We start from the raw sequence: 21,180 nt of genomic DNA, 5'->3' as shown, positions 1-21,180 counted from the left end.
TAACAAAAATACATATAGTTTCATGAGCTTCCGTGGGTAAAACCAACTTCTTCAGATGATGAGCTGGAGTGGACCATGATATTTAAAACTGAGGAGGGAGGAAAAAAGTACCCATCAGTTGTAGGACTGGTGCTAATGAGGCTAATTAAATGGGGTGGAAGTGTCGCATTTTTAGCTTTTTTTGTAAAAATGCTGTTGTTAGAAGCAGGGGAGACTGGCTTTAGAATATGACATCCAGTTAACGTCTGTGTTCAAGCCCAGGGAAAACAGTGTCACATTCATACATGAATTCCAATTGCGTGCTCTCAATCTGTCATTGGCTGGTGAAATTCCTTTGTAGAAGAATGGCTACTTTTAAATCCAAGACTGAGGTCACATCTAGACTACATGGCTCTGTCAACGGAGCCATGTAGATTTGTTTACACAGCAAAGGGAAATGAAGCGGCCAGTTAAATTAAAATGGCTGCCGCGCTGTGCCGATCAGCTGCTTGGCGGCACAGCGCTGTGGTCCGGCCGCTCTGTGGTCGACATCAAAGGCGTTTGTCGATCTCTCTGGTAAACCTCATCCCACGAGGCATAACGGGAAAGTTGACCACTGCCTTTGATGTCAACCGCAGAGCGTCCAGACTATCGCACTGTGCCGCCAAACAGCTGATTGGCACAGCGCGGCAGCCATTTTAATGTAAATGAAGCGGCAATTATTTAAATTGCCACTTCATTTCCTTTTGCCTACAACCCTAATCTACGTGGCTCCGTCGATGGAGCCATGTAGCCTAGACGTTCCCCGAGGGCCTAGGCAGTCTATTCCCCTACAGGTTTATGTGTGTTACCATTTCTGAGGTCTGATTTCTGTCGGTTTCTCCTTCAGTGCAGAAACCGTCCAGTTTGGCCAATACACAACTCAGAGGGACATTGCTGGCACTTGGTCACATTAGAGGGTGTGCAGTTGTATGAGCCCCTGATGTTGTGGCTTATGTGGTTAGGTCCTGTGCTGGTGTCGCTTGTATAGATGTGTGGACAGAGTTGGCAAGAGGGTTTGTTGCAGGGGTAGGTTCCTAGGTGAGTATGTTTGAGGGGTGAGGTGTGGCTGCTGGAAATGGCAGGTACGTGTTGAAAAGCAGGCTTTTTCTATCCATGGCCTTCGCGTATAGCCCATCCTGCTACACAAGGCCCCTCACAGAAAACCCAGACTGTAAGATACTCAAAAAAGCATGGGAAGCACAATGCAGTTTTCTGTAAAACGGGATTTAGCCTTGTAGGCATCATAGAACAGGAAGGTAAGCATCAAAAAATAGAACACAAGCTGCAAAAGATAAATAAAACTCTCTTAACCAGTCCTTAAAAGCAGAAAGGTAGGCATAGGAAAATAAAACGCAACTGCCATGCACACTGACCATGCCCACACCCAGCACTGTCCACGGGGCCATCAGGCAGGCATCATAAAAAATCCTATAGGGCAGTATTTCATGATACCTCATTACCAGCCTATCAGGCCCGGCCAAAGAACTAACCCTAATAAGGTACCAAATATCAGGTTATGTTACAAAAGACCCTCAACCCCTTTGTTCAACGAAGGTTCCGTATATTAAAGGCACGTATCTTTTTTTGCCCAGCTAAAAAATTAATCACCCTAAGGCTGCCTTCCCACCCTTCAAGTCAAATATAGGGGTGCACAAGTCCTGAGCATGCTCCAAGTTCTAGTGTGTCTTTGTGTTGTTATCAATGCTGGATTTGTAAGTATTGCTTAAATGTATTAGTTATTGGTTTAATTAATAGTTAAATTGTGTTAATTTCACTGTGTAATTCTGTAAAGTGTACCTAAGTTCTGTTAACCACACTGTGTAAATCGTATAATTTTGTGTTGTGCAGTAGTGTTGTATTTAGGTTAAGTATAAGTGTTAGAAATAAAAGTCCAGAAGTTGTTAAGTTGTAAAAGTAGATTTATGACTAACTCCACCAGCTGCCCTAAAATAACCATAGAAAGGCTGGCTTTAGACAAAGTTTTTATTATCATTATATTGTCTTTGTTTTTGTATTTTTGTTAAGCAAATTAGAAACAGTGATTTAATATAAATAAATTGTAATCTAGGAATTGTAATCAGTTAGGTATAGTTGTGTTCAAGTTTTCTACCCTGTAAAAGCATTAGGCAATTGTTAGTTAAAAAAACCATTTTCTAATTGTTAGCTTTGATAAAAGAATCATTCCACTTAATAAAAATCATTTGTTTTACACCATCAGCCAGTAGTTTTCACTGAGTAATCGGCTTTAACCCTTAAGGCTTCCACCACATCACCAAACCAAGGTGTAACTACGTCTCCTCCACTTCTCCCCATTATAAATATCTTGATTCTGTGATTTCCACTCCAGCTGATCCGAGGAAGTGGGTTGTATCCACCAAAGCTCATGATCCCATAGGTTTCTGTTCGTCTCTAAGGTGCCACAGGACTACGCGCTGGCTTTAAAGTTACAGACTAACCTGGCTCCCCCTCAGAGACTAAAGAATTGCATGTTCGCTTGTACATCTTTAGCTATTAACTGTTCAAAATCCATTTTTAATTCTTCTAATTTCCCCCTTCTACACCGGCTCATTGACTTCGCTAGGGCCACGGGTCATAGAGCAGTTCTGATTCCACCCAGGAGCGGGCGCTAGTGGGCACATACACAAGATCATTCAATAAACCATCTTGTTTTCCTTTGGATGGGACAGAGAAAGAGAAAGATCACTTTAAATCGCAAATGTGATAAGACTCTGCTGGTATAGGATGTGGGAAGTTTCTCTTTGTTTTCCAAGGAAAAGCAGAGACCTTAAAGTTTTCAGCTATAAAGTTTTATTCCTCCCAGTTCCAAACATACACCCCTTCCCCCAATCTGTCTACAATGGATTCCAGATACATTATTTATAAAAGGCCGTTTCCTGTACTGAGAAGTGTATAATTAATATTACCACTAGAGGGCATTCGGAACACCATGTGCATGTGCCACATACTGGATTCATACAGGGCAAACACAAACCCGGAGTCCCTCTGGTAGAAATACCTTCAGAGCAGATGACGTTCCAGGTGTGGCCTAGTTCTTTCTACTATTTAAAGACAACCCCTGTATCTCCCTTGGGACATTTTAGGAAACAGGTTAGATTTGCAGGGAACTTGTATCCCCTGGTCAGGAAAGCAGCTCCCATGTTTCAGGTGATACATTCATAGTAGCTTGGAACAAATGCAGGTGGCTAACGTAGGCACGTCAATTCATACATACCCTCCCCATTCATTATTTGCTGTGCGGCCTCAGCTAGAAACCGCGACCTAGATCGCGACCCCGTTCCACGAAGCCCTGCGCACCCAGAGGAAAGCTACCTCGACACCACACACCACTTCCAGTGGCGCGCAGGTCCGTGGCGCTGCACACGGCAGTGAAAAGCAGGCCGCGTCCGTGCTGCGGTGAGTAGCGAATGTGTCAGCGACAGGATCCGAGCCTTCCTCGCTGCCGGCGTCTGTCCTGGCTGCCGGAGTAGCAGGCCACTACCCGGCCACAAAAAGTAGCGTAGAGAGAAAGGCAGAGCGTGGGTGGGTAGAGAACCCCTGCTAGGGTAGGTATGTGGATTCGTATTCACACCCTCCTAGACAACTCATGGTAGCACCCAGGAGGTGCACTATCACCTTACGCCCCTGCCAACATTTTGATTGGTATATGGGTGCTCCCTTGTGCCCCCTTCCTGTTCCTCTGGGTGGCCCCCCCGATTCCCCTCCCCTCGTGGGCACCAGTTGTCTATCCACACCCTTCAGGCGTGTCTGTACTTTAGCCACGGAAGCCATGCCTCCCCGTCCACAGAACTATTTCAACCTATATTGAGTACACCTGCGACCCCAGTGGTTCTTAACCGGTATACATATGCCCTGGGGTACTCAGAGGTCTTCCACGGGGTACATCAGCTCAGTGAAAGGTCAGCCTCATTTTACAACCGGCTCCCTAAAAAGCCCGAGCAAAGTCAGTGCAAACTGAAATTTCACACTGCTTGATGGTTCCGCTCTGCCCATGATACACACGTGCAACCTTTCTCCTCCCATTGTCGTCTTTGATCATGGTACGGTAGAAGTGAGACAGTCGGCATTTTTCAACCACAGCGTGCAAACGCTTGCTTGTATTTTTTCGGGCTGGTTTTGTAAGCAAGCGGTTTTTTACGTGAGGTGAAAGTTGGGGAGTCTGCAGGACAAATCTGACTCCTGAAAGGGGTACAGCTGTCTGGAAAGTCTGAGAGCCAAGGCTCTGCAGGCTGCCGAAAGAAGCGGGCCATGTCGACGCCACTTAAAAGCCAGTCCCTGCAAGCTAAAGAGAGGAAATCAATCATTCCAAGGCACTTACCTTTGAAAATTTTGGTCCCCACCTTTATCGTTCATTTTTCATCTGTGGGATCCTTATTCTCCAGATCACCCAGCTGGACAAGGTGCTGAAATAAGATACCCCAACGATGGGTGTGAAATAGGTTGGACATAGAGGTCATTTTAGACAAACAGTGCTGCAAACCCCAGCTGCTCGAGTCGGGGGACTATGTCAGAGTTTCAGTTTGTAATGAAGTTTCTAGCTCTCGTGCTTACAGAGAAAAGCCTGAAAAACTGTGAGTCAAGGGCTTCCAAAGGGTTTCAAAATGAGAAGCTAAAGGAACATGACTCAAAATGTGAGGCTTTTTAATGTCATGCTTTTTAAGTTAATGTTGTGATTTTGCAGGGCCAAGCTCATGATTAATTAGTGTTTGGGATTGTGATGGTCCCTACTGATTACTAATCTCAGATGAGATTATTAAAACAAAGAATCTTACCAAAAAAGTCCATTTGATTTGTATTTTGTTTGCCTTTCTTCTTCACTCAGCCGGGACAGAAAAGATAGCTGGCCCAACTTCATGGTCAGAATCTAGTCAGTTTCACATTCTGACTCACATAACCCCTAAGTCCAAGACATGGTCCAGGTTTCAGAACAGCTAAAGAAGGCTCAATTCTCGCCCCATCTACAAATAACTTTGCTTACTTTCAAACAAGCCTTTTTTTTTTTTTTTTTTTTTTGGCCAAGAAAGTTTTATTCCTTAAATATTGTTTAGGTGTCAAATTTCCGTTTTTATTTAGACTTCCGTAAAAGTCTAATGAGAAATAAAGGACTTTGGACCAAAAATCTTCCACCCTTTGTTTACACATTATGGGCTCTTTTTGGAAAGGGATCACCTGTTTGTGGATTTATAACTTACTGGGTTTTTACAGCAGAACTGGTCTCATCTAACTGCAAATCAGCTGAGTGGCTATAGATATAGATATATGAGAGACCTGCAGACTACCAAAGATTTGTCTGAAAGCTGATGAAACAAACACTTCTCAACCCCATGATCAATCAAAATCAAATTAACTCAGTTTCTCGACAGACCACAAAGCAACATGTCTCACATGTGTCTGACAGTTTGTTTTTTAGATACAAACAATGCAAGGGAGGGGAAGAAAGGCAGGCATGCTGCGGTGGAGGGAATGTGTAAAAATACAATCCGAACAAAAACAGAACTCAAGGAATTAGAGAAAACTAAGGGTGTAGGGCAAAATACATCCTGCAAACAGCATCTTCTACACATATACATCCTCCCTCTTGGCCAGCTCCTGGTCTCAATTATGCTGGTTTAAATCCAGAGTCACTCCACTGAAGCCAATGCAGTTTCACTCCAGATTCACATTAGTTTAAGATTGTATACAAGCCCATCAACATGAGCCGCTAAAAGAATTTTATAACACACAATCCAATGTTGTTAATGTTAATTCAATCTTCTCTAGTCCTCAGATCCCATCATTCACATACCCACAAACAGCCTCTGCTCCCTACTTCTCGGCAACAGTTTCACAGCCGAGTGCCGTAGGATGGTCTCATGTTACTGAGACGTCATGACTTCTGCAAAAATACACTGCAGTACAGTCACTGGTATAACTAGAGAGAATGAGTATCAATAATTAAAACTGACGCTGCGCTTGGCAAGTGACCGACCAAAGTGTATTGTGCAGTGCACCGTGGATTGCTTTCGCTTGGGTGTCCACTTATTTGCAAAATCTGGTTATTTACAAAGATGTTTCAGATCATGAGTGTGAGATGACGTATGTTCTGCACAGAGAGAACAATATATGTAGCACGCACACGACGCGCCATTTCAGAGTAGCCTAGACATGTCATAAAATCACAGAACACTAGAACTGGAAGGGACCTCGAGAGGTCGTCAAGTCCAGCCCCTGCCCTCATGGCAGGACCAAGCACTGTCTGGATCATCCCTGATAGATGTCTGTCCAACCTGCACTTAAATATCTCCAGGGATGGAGATTCCACAACCTCCCTAGGCAATTTATCCCAGCATTTCACCACCCTGAAAGTGAGGACGTTTTTCCTAATGTCCAACCTAAGCCTCCCTTGCTGTAATTTAAGCCCATTGCTTCTTGTCCTGTCCTCAGAGGCCAAGGAGAACAATTTTCTCCCTCCTCCTTGGAACACCCTTTTAGGTCCTTGAAAACTGCTCTCATGTCCCCTCTCAGTTGTCTCTTTTCTAAACTAAACAAGCCGAATTCTTTCAGCCTTTCTGCACAGGTCATGTTCTCTCGACCTTTCATCATTTTTGTTGCTCTTCTCTGGTCCTTCTCCAATTTCTCCACTTCTTTCTTGAAATGTGGTGCCCAGAACTGGACACAATACTCCAACTGCAGAGTAGAGTAGAGCAGAAGAATGACTTCTCGTGTCTTGCTCACAACACGCCTGTGAATGCCGCCCAGAATCATGTTTGCTTTTTTGGCAACAGCGTCACACTGACCACTCAGAGTTAGCTTGTGGTCCACTCTGACCCCAAGAGCCCTTTCTGCCGTGCTTCCTCCTGGACAGTCACTTCCCATTCTGTGTGAGAGAAACAGATAGTTCCTTCCTCAGTGGAGCACTTTGCATTTGTCCTTATTAAACGTCGTCCTGTTTACCTCCGACCATAGAGCTGGAAGAGACCTCAGAAGGTCATCAAGTCCAGCCCCCTGCTCTAGGCAGGACCAGTCCCAACTAAATCAACCCAGCCAGGGCTTTGTCAAGCCGAGACTTAAACACCTCTAGGGATGGAGACTCCACTACTTCCCTAGGGAACCCATCCCAGAGCTTCCCCACCCTCCACAGTTCTCCAGTGTGTCCGGATCATTTTGAATGTTGACCCCCTTCTCCAAAACGCTGCCATTTGCGATGGAAAAGCTCCGTTAGGTATTAGTCAGATTCAATAGGAAAGGCTGGGTTGCTCTCGCGGCTAACATACCGGACTGGGAGTCGTAAGCGCTGGGTCTTCTTCCTGCTCCATCACTGACCTACCGCCTGACCTCGGACGAGTCGTTTCCCCTCTCCAAGGCCCAGTTCCCACATCTGTAAAAACAATTTCATTTTGTAGAACCCAGCTGGTACTAAAATCCAAGACCAGCCAGAAGGTTTCCACGCCTCATCCCAGATCTGAACGCTGTTGTATTAAGCCAGGGGCGGGGAACCTAAGGCCGGGGGTCTGGCCCCTGAGGTTGCTCTTGCGGCTAACATACCGGACTGGGAGTCATAAGCTCTGGGTCTTTTTCCTGCTCCCCCCTCCCCTGCAGTGGGGAGCCCCACTTGTGCGCAGCCCCACTGATTTTTCCGTGGGGCAGCGGCCCCCGACCCGAAAAAGGTTCCCCATCGCAGGACGCCCAGTGAAAGAGACCATAAACCAGGGTGAGACGGAGCTCTCCCTCGTCCTAAGGCAAAGACATGCCAAGGGCAGACATGGTGAACCTGTACGGTCCTGTCTCTTTGGCTGTCTAGACTCCACCTCCCTGTCGACAGAGAGATATAGATTAGAGATGTCGAAATTGCTACTGAAGCACGGATTTAAATAGCCTGCACTTCATTAGCATAATCATGGCCGCCGCTTATTTCAAAACGGAACTTTTTCGAAAAAAACGGCAGTCTAGACGCGGATCTGTCGAAAATAAACCCTTTTTCAACAGATCCTGTATTCCGCAAAAAATGAGGTTTATAGGATCTGTCGAAAAAGGGTTTATTTTCGACAGATCCGCATCCAGACTGCCGTCTTTTTCCGAAAAAGCTCCGTTTCGGAAAAAAAGCAGTGGCCTTGTTTATGCTAATGAAGCGCGAGATATTTAAATCTCTGCATCAGTAGCAATCTCGACCTGCTTGATCTGCATCCCTCTGTCGACATAGGGGTGCAGTATAGACGTAGCCTTCCCGGAATACAAAGCCATGCCCCTTACAGCTCTCCCTTCCGTCACCATGGAGGGGCGGGCCCGCTGCGGGTGCCAGCGAGCATCACGGGACTGACTCTCTGGCAGCTTGATGGCCCTTTACCCCAGCTGAGATCTGGCCGGTGGTTTTAAGCTGCCCTTTAAAATGGTGCTCCACACCTACGGGCGAGGCTTATCGACTGCTTGGAGAGCACCATACGAAGCCAACACCTCGTCCGTCCGTCCAGCTGCAGGCGCGTTCCCTGCGCGTCACCTCGTCCGGCCTCAGGCGCAGGGCTGCATCTCGGGGGCCTGATCTCACCCCCGGGGAAGCCCCCAGAGTTCACCCCCCTACGCAGAGAACAGCTTCCGTGCCGCGGCACAAGGGGAGATGAAAACAGGCGTGGTGCACACACAACAGACGGGCGCATGAGGGCTCCCGCCGCATCCCTGGCTTCCATGCTGAACTCAGCGTACGGCAGGGTTAATGGCCCAGCTCCCATTCACACAGGGAGGCATGACTGCCGGTGAGGACGACTTATGGGGCCACCCCCTCTTGGCCACAGTGGGGTTTGGCCAGCCCCTAAGAGACACCATGAGGTTTAGATTCATGTGTCCTGCCTGGCCCAACAAGCCGCCAGGGCTGGAGTAGCAGGGGGCAGAGTGAGAGGCCTGGGGCAGAGTGGGGGGTGTCCAGGCCTGGGAGAAGGGGGATGTTCGGGGCTGGGAGAGCCGGGGATGGTGCAGGGTAGGGGGAAGCAGCGCTGGGAGGACGTGCACAGGGCGGGCCGGCGTGTGACCCTCACGCTGGCTGTTTTCAGGGGGCCTTGTAAACGTTTCCCATTTCACCCTGCAACGGAGGGCAGAGTTCCCCGGCTCAAGGCATCTCCTGCAGGACCCCCACCGGCCTGGCCTGCTGACGCCACCCTCCCCGCAGCCAGGCCGAGCCAAGCGTCCTGGCCAGAGCACGGCCCCTCGCACGCCGCCCCGCTAATCCCACCAGCCCCGGTGAAGCACACAGACGCCGCACACACCCAGGCTTTTCTGAAGGGCCCCTGCCGCATGGCAGCTGTGACCAGGGGGAAACTGAGGCCCTTTGGGGGGAGGGGGGGGAACCGCGCAGACTATGCTGTCCCTGCGTGGACAGGGCCGGGGTAGAGTGAGCGGGTAGGGAAGTTGCGGGGGAAGAGCTGGAGCAGGACACACTGGCCCAGGAGGGGCCGAGTGGCAGGAGACGCATGATCCAGGGGAAGGTGACGGCGCCTCTTGACCCTGCTAACACCCCGGCAGAGGCTTCCCCGGGGAGCTTCCCCCCCGGCCGCATGGCACCCTGGGGAGCAGCCCAATGACAGCCCAGGGTCACCTCACACGTCCACCTCAGCGGCCCAGCCACCCCTCCGGGTGCCCTTCCCTGCTCCGGACCAACAGGGCGGGGGGGGATTTTCATGCCCCCTCCCCGGCCGAAGCGGAGAAATGCCGCAGGGGAGCCCGGGAGGTTCCCAGTCCAGGGGGTGGTCCGGCCTCCAGGGGACGTGCACACACCACAGCCCCACTCGGCCCTGGGGAAAGGCAGAGGACTGTGGGGCGGAAGGCAGCAGAACAGGAGAGGGGGGAAGGAGGGAAATTCAAGGCAGGACTCCCGGGGAAGCCCTTACAGCACCACCTCGCGAGCCAGAAACCTCCAGGGCTTTTCGGGTCTCATCTGATCCAGCCCGACCGCAGCACAGCAAGGGTTAAACAGCGCCCTCCCCACAGCCCAGCGCCCGCTCCTTGCCCGCAGGAGCCCAGCCCCACTTGTTCAGGCCAGAAGAATTCCCCGGCCCTCAGGGCTCCAGCAGCTGCCAAAGGCCTTGCGCCCTGCCAAGGAGGCCTGGAAAACGCACCCAGCCCGCCCCCCTCACCGGGCGGGGGGGCAGACAGCAGGAGAATTCTCCGCACCGCCTGCCCTGCGCTGGGGCAGGGCCAGACGAGGATCTTGGCGGGCCCCTGTCGACAGCCAGGAGAGCTTAAAATAATATTGTTCCATTCCAGGAGCCGGGCTGAGGGGGGAATCTTAAGGGGGCTCGTTCCCGGGGGGAGGAGGGCACACCCCAGGAGCTGGGGGGGGAAGCAAATCCGCAGGGGAGGGACTAGGAACTGGAGCCAGGCACGGACCCTGGACCGAATCCGGCCGGAGGCCCAGGAGAGACGCGATCCCACCCTCCAACTTATTCAGCAGCTCTTGCCTGGAACTCACCAGCCCGGGGCGGGGCACTTTCAAGGGCAACATGCCCCCGCTGGTGAGCAATTGGGGTCTTCAAGCCTGGCTGGAGAGGGACGGCCACACGCCCTTCAGAGATGCGCTCTTACCCCCCCCCCCCCCCCCCTCCATTTACCATGGGCATGACACGGCCCGGGAGCTGGGAAGCGGCTGTCGGTGCCGGAGAGAGCAGCTGAAGAGACGCGTGGGAATCTGCCCCCGTGCGACACCGACCCCCACGCGGGCCTAACGCAGGTTTAGCGGAACCGTTTCGTTTCCGGAGGGAGGAGCAGGGGGTGTGTGGGGGGAGAGAGAAGTGGTCACTATCTAACGTACTTGATCCTTTATTGGCATCACACGGGGAGGCAAACTCCGGTTGCTGTGGCATGTCCAAATAAAACAGGCATTACGATTTTGGGCCAAGCCCCCTTCCTGCACCTTTAAAAAAAAAAAAAATCAACAAAGCTTCCCTGAGACCAGAGGGGCTTCGAATTCTGGCAGCATCCGGTTTCCGAGACAACCTCTCTCCCCGTTGCCAACCCGGAGCCGGGCGAGGTGCATTAAACAGGGCTTCGTTCATGGGGGTCACGCCAGGCCTGGCCGCCCAAGGCCCCAGCAGCTCTGGGCTTGCCGCGTCCGTTAGGCGAATCGGCAGATTGCGGGAGCCACGGCCCCCCGAATTACAAATTAGGCACCGTCCTTAAGGCGTTGGCGTGGAAGTCCTTTCACTGATCCGGGAAAGAGGCTGCCAGCGCCGGGAGATGCCGTAGGAGCCCCGTAACCGGAGAGATTAGAGGGGGAAAAACCCAGCCTATGATTTTTGACCCTTTATGAGTCACGTGCTGCCTCTGCTACAAGAGGCCATGCTGCTTCGTTAGACTGGGGCTTAGCGGCCCGGCGTTACCCTCCCCTCCGCAAAGCCCCGGGCTTGGTTGGAAGGTCACTGAGGCATGCGGGGGATGTTTGGAAATAGAAGCCGGAGGAAGGCCATGCCGGACGGTTCGAGCCGGGCAAAGTGCCTTGGAAAAAAAACAGCACTCAGGCCCTGCTTGAGTCTCGAAAACGAGACCAGACCGTAGGGCCCACCCCCCACCCACTGAGGGAGACGGGGGGGGGGGGGAGGAGGGGGTGTCTCATGGGCTTCCTTCCCTCTGCCTATGCTGGGAGTCCATTGAGGGCTGCCCCAATGCCTCCTGAACCCGCCTGAGGTTGCCTGGCCGGCGGCTCTTCAGGAACAGGCAGCACCGGAAGAGCCATGGGCACGCAACACGCCGCTTGCTACAAGATGTTCTTGGGGGGGCTAGGCCCAGCCAGAACCCACCAGGCGCCAGCCCCGCCCCAGTGGCTGTTTCACTCGCTCACCCCCCGCTTCCTTTTTTGGAGAGACGCGGAGACACGTTCGAAGAAAAAGCAGAGCGCAGAAAGGCACAGCTGCCGCCAGGGGCCCGGTGGGTTCCCCCCCCCCCAGCCCTTCTACGCAGGGGCCGCGGCTAGTCAGCCCAAGCTCCCAGCCTCGCGCCCGCTGGCCAAAAAAGGACTGGCACTTGAGTCACTCAGACACAGTGTGGGACGCGGTTTCGGGTGGGTGAAAACCGAGGGCTGGCTCCACCGGGAGATCGGGGGCTGCAGCCTGGTCCGTTGGCCAGCCCGGCCCTGTTTTTAAATCAAGATGGGCCAGATTGAGAGCACTGCGCTAGGAATGACTGCGGGGGGGGGGGGGGGGGGAGATGAGGAGGTCTCCAGCTTGTGTTACACACCGGGGAGGGCAGAGGAAGGGGAAGGTGTCGGGCGAGATGCTCGAAGAGCTCCCTTCCGGCCCAGGAATCGAGCAGACGCTTGTCAACTGTCACCTTCAAAGTTGGGTGGGAGAAGTGTGGGGGGGCGGGGGCAAGCCCCAGGAACCTGACCCAGTTTGGCCCCCAAAGAGTCACTGGCAAAAGGCAGAGGGTGACCCGGGGGAGGGGGAGAAAGCGAGAGCTGCAGCTTCCCCATTCCATTGTACCCGCGAGGCAGCACAGCCGGAGAGAGCAAGCACACCCGGTTCCAGGCCCTGCTCTGCCACCGCCTCGCCTCGCCGCCTCAGCCAAGTCATTTCATCTTCTCCAATTCATCATTTGTAAAGGGGGGAGGGGGCAGCAATGGGAGCAGAGATGGGTCCTAAATGCTAGGACGTAGAATTTTTTTTTAAGCAAACACACCATACTACACATTCTTCTCTCCCACCCCAGCACTAAGAACCAGAGCTCCCCCAAAACACTCAGTGGGTGCTGGTGAACACAAAGGCAACACAAGGTAAAAAACATTTCAGGCCTGACCCCCCACCCCTCCCCGCATTTGAAGCAAGGAGCCAGCACCCGCCCCACAGCAGAGAGCTCAAGCCCCACATAAGCGAAGACCCATGGGGGGGGGGGGGAATCGTACCCGTCGGGCTGCTTGGGAAAAGTAACTGGACTCAGGTCTGCACCCATCAAAAATCAAGGACAAAAAAACCCCAAACAGCCACCGATTTCAACGGGGGCAGAACCGGGCCCTCCACCCCGGCTTATTTCAACAGCACGGTGAGAAAAACAGCAGCAGCCCAACTCATTCTAGGAGCACTCGGTGCCGGGAAGCACAATCCTGAGTTAAAGCCGAGGAGTTTCTGCCTTGTCCTTCGACTGAACGGCTTTTGTAGGGCACAGGTGTCTGGGAAGCTGGCAGCCTGGGTCTCTGACCTGCACTCAACACAATCCCTGTTTCACTTTGCATTGTCCCAATGCGGCTGGCTTCCCTCGAGCTTCATTCCCGTTATTCCCTCACTGCGGGGTTGGTCACAAATCACACAGGTCAACAACAAAGCAAGCGAACACAGGCGAACGCCAGAGGAGAGCTAAAAACAGATTGCACGAGGGGGGGGGGGAGGGAACCCACCTCAAGGCCAAAAAGGGGGAAATAAAATCTGCCCCTTACTAATAAATGAATCGAGTGCGCAGATATACACAGAGAGGGTGGGAAAGGCCACTGCGGATGAGAGAGAGTCAGTCACTGGACAGGAACAGTTCCACATGTTCCCCAGGCAGGGTTGGCTTGGAGTTAAACTGGAGGACTTAAGTAACTGACAAGCCTCGTGCATGCATCTATAAATATGGGGCGGGCAGGCGGACACACACACACACACACACACACGGTAGCGACACAACTTGACTGTGCAGCACCCACACAGAGCCAGTGCCTGCAACAGATCCAGGATTTTCTCCAGAAACCCACTCGCCAAACGAGGCCACCTCGCCTTATACGCATAATTTACAGGACCCTCTCGCTCCTTGCGCTCCGCTCAGCTCCATTAACGTCCCAACCCGCAGTTCCCTTCGGCTAATCCTCAGCTTGCCGTAACGTACTAACGCCGTCCACCGTCACGGAGCCGGCCCGCTACAAGCGAGGAAACTGTCCCCTCCCCCGGGTCCTCCGGACTTGGCGGGGGGCACAGAAAAGGGAGCGGTCGCTCTTGAAGGTACAATGGATTCACTGTGAGAGGCAAGATCTCTGCTCACGCGGACTCGCGCAGGGCTGAGAGCTTCGTTTGACGATCTGGTAAGTATGGCTGAGAGGACAGTCCCGGCTCAGCACAGAGATAAGAACGATCGTGCGTGGATTGCCTCGTATTCGGTCTTTGCTTCCGCTACCGCGTGCAGGGCTGGGAGAGGGAAGATACGCGCCATTGAGTGTCAGCATGACGGACAGGAGAAATATTTGCAGATTTGTTTCAGGCGAACAAATGGCCTAAAAGCAACCCAACTATCCTCCTGGCGAAGAAAAAGTCACAGCGCCTGGACCTACTCGAGCACAAAACAATTTCACTCAATAAGCACCTAGACTCAGTGTCTATTGATGGGTCTGGCGCTAGCTGAAGTGGTACCCTACTTTAAAAAAAAAAAAAAAAAAAGACTGGATTGCAACGGGGAAATCCAGGGAGTAAATTAGCACATGAATATCATATGTGCACATGCACTGCCACAAAAAATGGTTCAATATGAAGTTAATTGATCTCAGCGGAGATCAAGCAGGAAGTGCGGATGATTTTGTGTAGAACATACACACACACACACACACACACACACACACAAACAGAAAGCATACAGTTCACATGAGACACAATCCAAACCAAGCCATCCTAGTTACACCAGAAGACAACCTAGTCCAGAGACTGGCAACACTACCGGACCCTTCTTCGTGGGTGTGAAAACTTTCCTAGACTTTATTTTTAGACACACACTCTTAGTGTGCTATCTGCGTCCATCGGGCTGCTGCTGGCTTGCAGTTTCATTTTCAGTCACTCTCCTAAAGAGCTCTTGCGTTTGGTTTAAGGAGTCTCAAGTCATGATGGTGAGGGAAAAGGGGTTTTGCTCTATTTGGGGGTTCTCCCTCCATCAACTCTTCCTCTCCCCCTTTGTTAATAGCAGCCCCGCTGGCATGGCCTGGAACCGCTTTCTGAAAACGCAGAGATGGGGTAAGGGTGGGGAGATGCAAAGGAATTAAGAGGGACTTCTACTGCAGGGCCGTGGGAGCCAGCACCTATTAGCTAAAACACTGGGGAGCGGATGGCCTGTCATCAGCATCTCACAGCAAAATGGGGAAATTAAACTAGCACTAAAAAAGGCTTTGGGGTGATCAGGGCAAGGCCCTGAAACAAACTAAGGGAAGCAGCACAAGGCACAATTTACAGGAGGAACTTGAACAAGCACCATGGCGTCTGTTCCCTTGCTTTAAAAGAAACAGCGTCAGTTTCCTTCCCTAAAGGCTTCCTGGTTGTCTCCACTTGCAACAATCACCAAATGTGAACCACTGAACACGGCAAGTTAATCCTAGCCATGCTCTGCCCGGTTGGGAGAAGCTGGCCCGTTCCGAGTGTCGGCGTCCGTGTGTGGTAGGAGAACAGGAAAACTTGCAGTAAATAAAAAAATTTAAAAAAAAAACCCACAAAAAAGACCCAACTCCCACATGGCAAAAAGACACCAAGACAACGAACACAATTTCTGGGACGGACTGACGGACGCGCTGTCCCGTATCTTTGTCGGGGGTCCTCGCGTACTCAACTGGTACAGGCGGGTTCTGTAGGAATCTTACATTTCTACTCTCCTAGAGAGCATCTTTCTACATATTCAAGACCCAGTCCTGCTCCCCTGAAGTCAACAGCAAAATTTCGCAGGTGGTCAAAGCAGGATCAGGCCCTTAGCAACACAGCACGTGGGCCCCTCTCTGCAGATATGAAACACCGGGATTTCAAGGTGGAGCAGCCTCACAATAATTAATTACTCACACACAGCCCATGCACAGCGCCTGCTAGTCCACAGAAAGAAAGTGCTTTGAGAAGTTAGGAATCTCGCCCAACTCTCCGTATGCCGAGCATGCCTAAAAAGGAGCTGGACGATTGGAGAAGGAAAAACGCCCACGATTACTTAGGACAACGGCAGGGGATTCAACTGGGAGGAAAGTTAGCCAACGGGTAAGTGTCGGTGGAGTACCAGAGAAACTCCGAGACCATCTATTTCACAGCTGGATAGATTTTGCTATCAGGGACGGGGCAAAGGCCCCATCGCTTGGGCTAGACAGACTACACTGGACAAAACAGCAGGGAAAAGTACAGTATAAACCAACCCTGCACTGGCCAAAAGAAACTGGAGGAGCTAATTGGTCTTTCCCATCTTGAACATCTGTGACTGCTGGCTCTAAAAGGTGCTAGGCAGACAGTTGTACTGGCAGCATTGCATAGCCTCATTCACCCTCCATCCTCACATCCCATTTACTCCTTTCCTTAAATAAGTGGTGTGGCACCAAACAAAGGCCAGCTGTCCATTTCAGCTAGCCTCAAGAGAGGTGGGAAAAAGCAGCGCACCCAAAAACCACCTTCTTTCTCCAGGCCATGGAGACGATCAACCAGGACCGGCTTTCGGACGCTTCCCCTTGAAACGGTACCAAAGCCTCCAGCCAGTGATCCATGTCACATCTGCCAAGGACGAGCCGCACAGAGTCTAAGGCAAGCCTGAAAGACCCGGAGAAACTGGGGAAAATTCAAATAAAAAAAATAAATCAGACTCTAGGAAAGGAACAGAGCACACGGTACTGCTTGTGCCAAAGCAGATGCCTTCTAATTTATTTGGGGGAGAGGATTGTTTGTTTTTTAAAGATTTGAAACATTCTGATTTTGCCTATTTGTTTAGCACAACAACAACAAATTTGTACTGGGGCTTTTAACCAGCACTTAAAAAATTTCCGCCGGTGAGGATCGTTACCACTGGCATGCTCAAATTAAATCAACCCTGTTTCTAGTTATTTGAAAGTCATTCGCTGCTTGTTCTTCTATTTGTAAATTGCAGTTTAAAATATTAGTTGGGGCTTGGGAAAATAAAGTAATTTAAAAGAAGACTCAGTCCATGGGCAAACAGTTCTGATTCGGGTAGAAGAGCGAGCATTTAGCGTCATTACCAGCATTCATTTGGTGTGGAGTAATTCATTCTTTGTTTCAAAAGAAAATTTCTTCACTAACCACGGGGAAAAAAAATGCTATGACTTCTGATCAAATCTTTTAGCATTCTAAGTCTCCACACTTAATTAAAACAGATCTAAAAAGGGTGCTTAAAAATGCTCCATTTAATAAGTCCTTTTAAAAAACAAACTTTTTACGCAAAACATATCCTATACAGGAAATACCTCCGTTAGTGTTTCTTATTTTTTTTAAATAGCTAAAGCCACCACTCAATTCTAAACTCTCCCTTTTAATTCTTAATTTAATCCAATTTAAAAACAACCAGGCTTATTTTAAATGCCTCAATTTATTATTTCAAGCCAAATCTTTGGAAGTGAAAGAGTACCCAGAAATAGCACTAAAATAGGGTCGAATTTTTTGCCCAGAGGAAAACTGAAGAATAGGGTTAAGCTGATAGAATCTGTCTTAAAACCATTAATATCTTGCTGCTCCGACCATTCCAATTGTATTTTTAAAGTGCTGTCCTTTTTAACAAAAAAGCTAAGCATGCCCCAGAAGAAATAAGAGTAGCTTCAAAAATGATCAAAATATTGATGCATTTGTTTTAAAAAAAAAAAAAAAAAACCTGACAATTTGTAACTTGCTTTTCAAAGACACCAATTTTTTTGGTTAATTTTTTAAACTGGAAAACGAATTTTTAAATTCGGAGTTTACTGTTTTGACTAGAGCCTACCAAAACAAAGTTAAAATCATTTCCTAACCATTCATCCAGTCCGAAGATTGAAATTGCACGTATTTCCCTGTCTTTGTATTTAAACTCAAATTCACATTCAGATTAATTAAATTTCGTTCTGGTGCACAAAGCAAAGAAACAACTGTGCTTTAATTCCAACAGCTAAACCAAGAGACACACAAACCACCACTTTTTAACCACTGCAAAGATTTCAAGTGATTTCCCCTCCCTACAAAAACCAGGAAGGCAAAAAAAGATGGGTATGTCTAAAGAGATTTATTTTTCATTTAGCAAATGAAAGCTAAAATGAGTTTTTGCATTGGTGCCTGAACACAAAGGAAACAATTCAAAGAACAAACAAAAAAACCGAGAGAGATAGGTGGTTTTGAGGTTGCAATAGCCCACGTCTCAACAGCAGTTTACATAAAAAGACTTAACTGAAGCCCTCCGAGGAGTGTAAGTTTTATCTTGATGCAACAGTGTTAAAACCATCAGAAATTGAAATAGGTCATTTAAAATACGTTGCACAAGCAGCACCTAAAATGCACCAGTTCCCAAAGTTCACAAGGTGTTTTGTTTAAGACTTACAAGTTTTCCCTAAGATTTCATTTTTTTTAAAATAAGCAACTTGTTAAAAAACTCCAACTGCTATGCATATTTTTTTTTTTTTACTTTCACACAAAGCATAATTGCAAGATTGCCTTTTTTGCAAGAAATAATGTGCACGTTCTTTTCATTCTTGAAATCAAGATTAAAATAACATTGTTTCCCAGGAGTTAATAAATAAATCTGGTGCATAGTGATATAGCAGCCAGCTGATCGCAGTCCATATATTATTATATTGCCTTTCAGGTCATCTTAGAATGTAACTTTTTCCCCCATTATTTTAACAGCATAGATAATTTTAAATCTCTATAAAACAACAGTATTATTTAATCCAATTGATTCCTGTATATAGTGCATTCGGCTTTTCCAACATAATTAAATTAATTCTTATATTATTTGCATGCTATTACATACAAACTTTCATTAAGACTTGTGATTTTTTTTAGCTTTTTTTTTTTTCCTTAAATCACCAAGCAAAATATAGGCTCAGAGGAAAAAAAGGCAAAAAACGAACTAAATTCTACATATGTACAAGTGGACACCTTTCAATAAGTTAAGTCTGGCTCAGGTTTCCTTTTTAAAACAACAAGAATTATTAGTAAGAAAAGGAAGGAGATAAAAAGCAGGTAAACTCAACTCTTTTTCGGAGTCTGAAGTCCCAAGATATATATTCCAGTCCCTTTTGTGAGTGTTTTGCTGCACTGTTCCACTGAGAGAGAAAAACATCACTTTGCAAACATTTTAAGACTATTTGTTATTTAAGATGCGCCCCCCCAAAAAAGTGCCGCAAACTAAAGATTGACCATCAGGGAGGAGGAGGGGGAGGAGGGGGGAAAAAAAAGAAAAAACAAAAACAAAACAAAAATATTACCAAGGGAAAAAACTGGATCATGCTTTTTCTTCATCTGTTCTAGTAGAAAAGGGGAGATTACTGAAATACCATACATGTCCTGCATGCAGGATTGCTTAAAAAGTCTTCTAAGAACCACAGTTTAGTTGCAGCGCGCTTCTTGGAACAGTTCCTCGGAAGCTGCTGGATTCAGGAGTAGGACGATTCCGAAGAGTAAATAGTAGGATTTCATTAGGATGCACTTGGTTTCTTTTTTTCCTCCCCACAATGATTTTGGTTGGTTACCCCGTTTTCCAGGGGGGACACACACGATTCAGAGCGTTGCTACTTTTCTTCCCCCCCGCCCCAATGGCTTGGCGAGTTCAGTCTGGCGTGCCCCAAAGCTGTGCGCGGTTGGGGGGGCAGGTCAAGTGTTCATGTTAAGACTCAGGAGCGAGTGGGGGGGGGTTGGTCGGTGGTGTTTCCACCTGGCTGCCTCCCCGCCCCTCCCAGCGTCGGCTGCTTCGCAGGAGGGAGAGCGGCAGGGGGAGCCGCGGTGCGGGGCTGGAAGGCAGGGAGAGGGGGAAGGCGCCCCGCGGGCAGTTCGCTCCCGGAGCCCCAGCGGAGCGCACGTCTATGTACAGCCGCCGGGGAGGCGCGGGCGCCCGGCTCACATGAAGAACTCGGCCGCGGCTTTGGGGGCGGGCGGCGGGTTCGGTTCCCGGGGGAAGCCGCGGCCGGCCAGCTTCTCGTACTTCTCTTTGTACAGGTCCCGCTCCTTGGCCAGGCGGGAGACCTCCTGCTTGAGCTGCTCCACCTGGCCCTGCAGCTGGCACTTCTCGTTCTCCAGGATGTGCCGCTGCTGCACCCGCTTGTAGCGGCAGGACTGGGCGTAGCCGCGGTTCTTGAGCGTGCGCCGCTTCTGCTTGAGGCGGATCACCTCCTCCTTGCTGAAGCCCCGCAGCTGCCGGTTCAGCTCCCGCACCGACATGCTCACCAGCTGCTCGTCCGAGAAGCGCTCCTCCAGGCGCACGTGGTGGTGGTGGTGGTGCGGGTGGTGGTGCGGGTGCGCCGCGTGGTGGTGGTGCGGGTGGTGGTGCCCGGCCGGGGCCACCTCCTCGCCGGGGAACGCCTGGCCGCGGAAGCCCTCGTAGCCGTGCAGCGGGTGCGGGTTGCCGATCAGCGCCTCCACCGCGTCCTCCGGGGTGAGGTTGAGCGCCTCCGGGTGCTGGTAGCCCGACATCCAGTACAGGTCCTCCAGCGGCGCCTTGCCCGCCGCGCCCGGGTGCGCCCCGCCGGGCCCCGCCTGGCCGCCGGGGCTGGGCGCGCAGAAGCTGGGCGAGGAGGGCACGGAGGAGCAGGGCGTGCTGAGCGGCGTGGAGGACAGCGAGCCGGGCGGCAGGCGGTGGCAGAAGCGCTCGGCCTCGGGCGGCTCCTTCTTCACCTCGAACTTCATCAGGTCGAAGTCGTTCACGTACTCGATGGCCAGCGGGCTGGTGGGCAGCTCGCCGCTCATGGCCAGCTCCGAGGCCATCTCAGGCTCGGCTGCGCTAGCGGGGCAGGCGCCCCAGGGGCATGGGAGCCGCGGGCACCGGGGCGCTGCCCTGCGAGGCAGAGCCGGGAGGGGCGGCCCGATCCCCGCTGCTGCTGCCCCTCGTCTCGCCTCCTGCCCCCCCCCCCCGGAGTGGGCTGCCCCCCCTTTGCCCCACAGGCTCAGGGCAGCGCCCCCGCCCCCCAGGCACAGCGCTCTGCAGCGGGGCTCTCTCCAGGGGGGGTCCCCCTGCACCCCACGCTCGGCGGCGGCAGCGCCTACAACCAGCCGCACGCCCCCCGCTTCGCAAGGACTGAAGTGCTGAATGGAGCACTCTGCCTTTTATAGGGAGCCGTGCCTGGCCCCGCCCCCCCGGGCGGGGGCTGCCGCCTCCCCGCCTATGACAGCCCGGGTCATTTGCCTATCCCTATAGCAACCCAGCGGCCAGCTGTCAGTCTCCTGCGGGAACAGCTGGAGGGGAGGGGAGGGGAGTGGGGGTGGGCAGAGGAAAGATCCCTCCAGTGGCCATGCACGGGAACAG

General features: G+C 50.9%; 1 protein-coding gene across 9 annotated transcripts; it reads right to left on the bottom strand.

Moving 5' to 3' along the window:
* Positions 1-720: 720 nt before the first annotated feature.
* On the bottom strand, positions 721-20,939 carry MAFA (MAF bZIP transcription factor A). Of its 9 annotated transcripts, none has more exons than XM_075919994.1 (4): positions 18,917-20,939; positions 16,350-16,514; positions 10,814-14,150; positions 721-7,396 (listed from the first exon to the last, which is right to left on the bottom strand). In XM_075919994.1, the coding sequence occupies exon 1, from the start codon at positions 20,640-20,642 to the stop codon at positions 19,779-19,781; it is 864 nt and encodes a 287-aa protein (XP_075776109.1). In that variant the 5' UTR covers positions 20,643-20,939; the 3' UTR covers positions 721-7,396; positions 10,814-14,150; positions 16,350-16,514; positions 18,917-19,778. The 9 variants fall into 9 exon arrangements, with proteins under 9 accessions (XP_075776109.1, XP_075776114.1, XP_075776115.1 ...); XM_075919999.1 differs by lacking the exon at positions 10,814-14,150 and having other exon boundaries at positions 744-6,895; positions 7,293-7,396; XM_075920000.1 differs by lacking the exon at positions 10,814-14,150 and having other exon boundaries at positions 744-6,895; positions 7,293-7,396; positions 16,361-16,514.
* Positions 20,940-21,180: the final 241 nt, after the last annotated feature.

Source organism: Pelodiscus sinensis, chromosome 2 (genome assembly GCF_049634645.1).
Source record: "Pelodiscus sinensis isolate JC-2024 chromosome 2, ASM4963464v1, whole genome shotgun sequence".
Taxonomy (NCBI): Eukaryota; Metazoa; Chordata; order Testudines; family Trionychidae; genus Pelodiscus; species Pelodiscus sinensis.
Note: the sequence above shows the minus strand (reverse complement) of the source record. Positions and strands in the feature narration are given on the sequence as shown.

What these genes read in the sequence shown, in the direction of transcription:
- MAFA (XM_075919994.1), bottom strand. Translation starts at nt 20,642, where the DNA reads ATGGCCTCGGAGCTGGCCATGAGCGGCGAGCTGCCCACCAGCCCGCTG.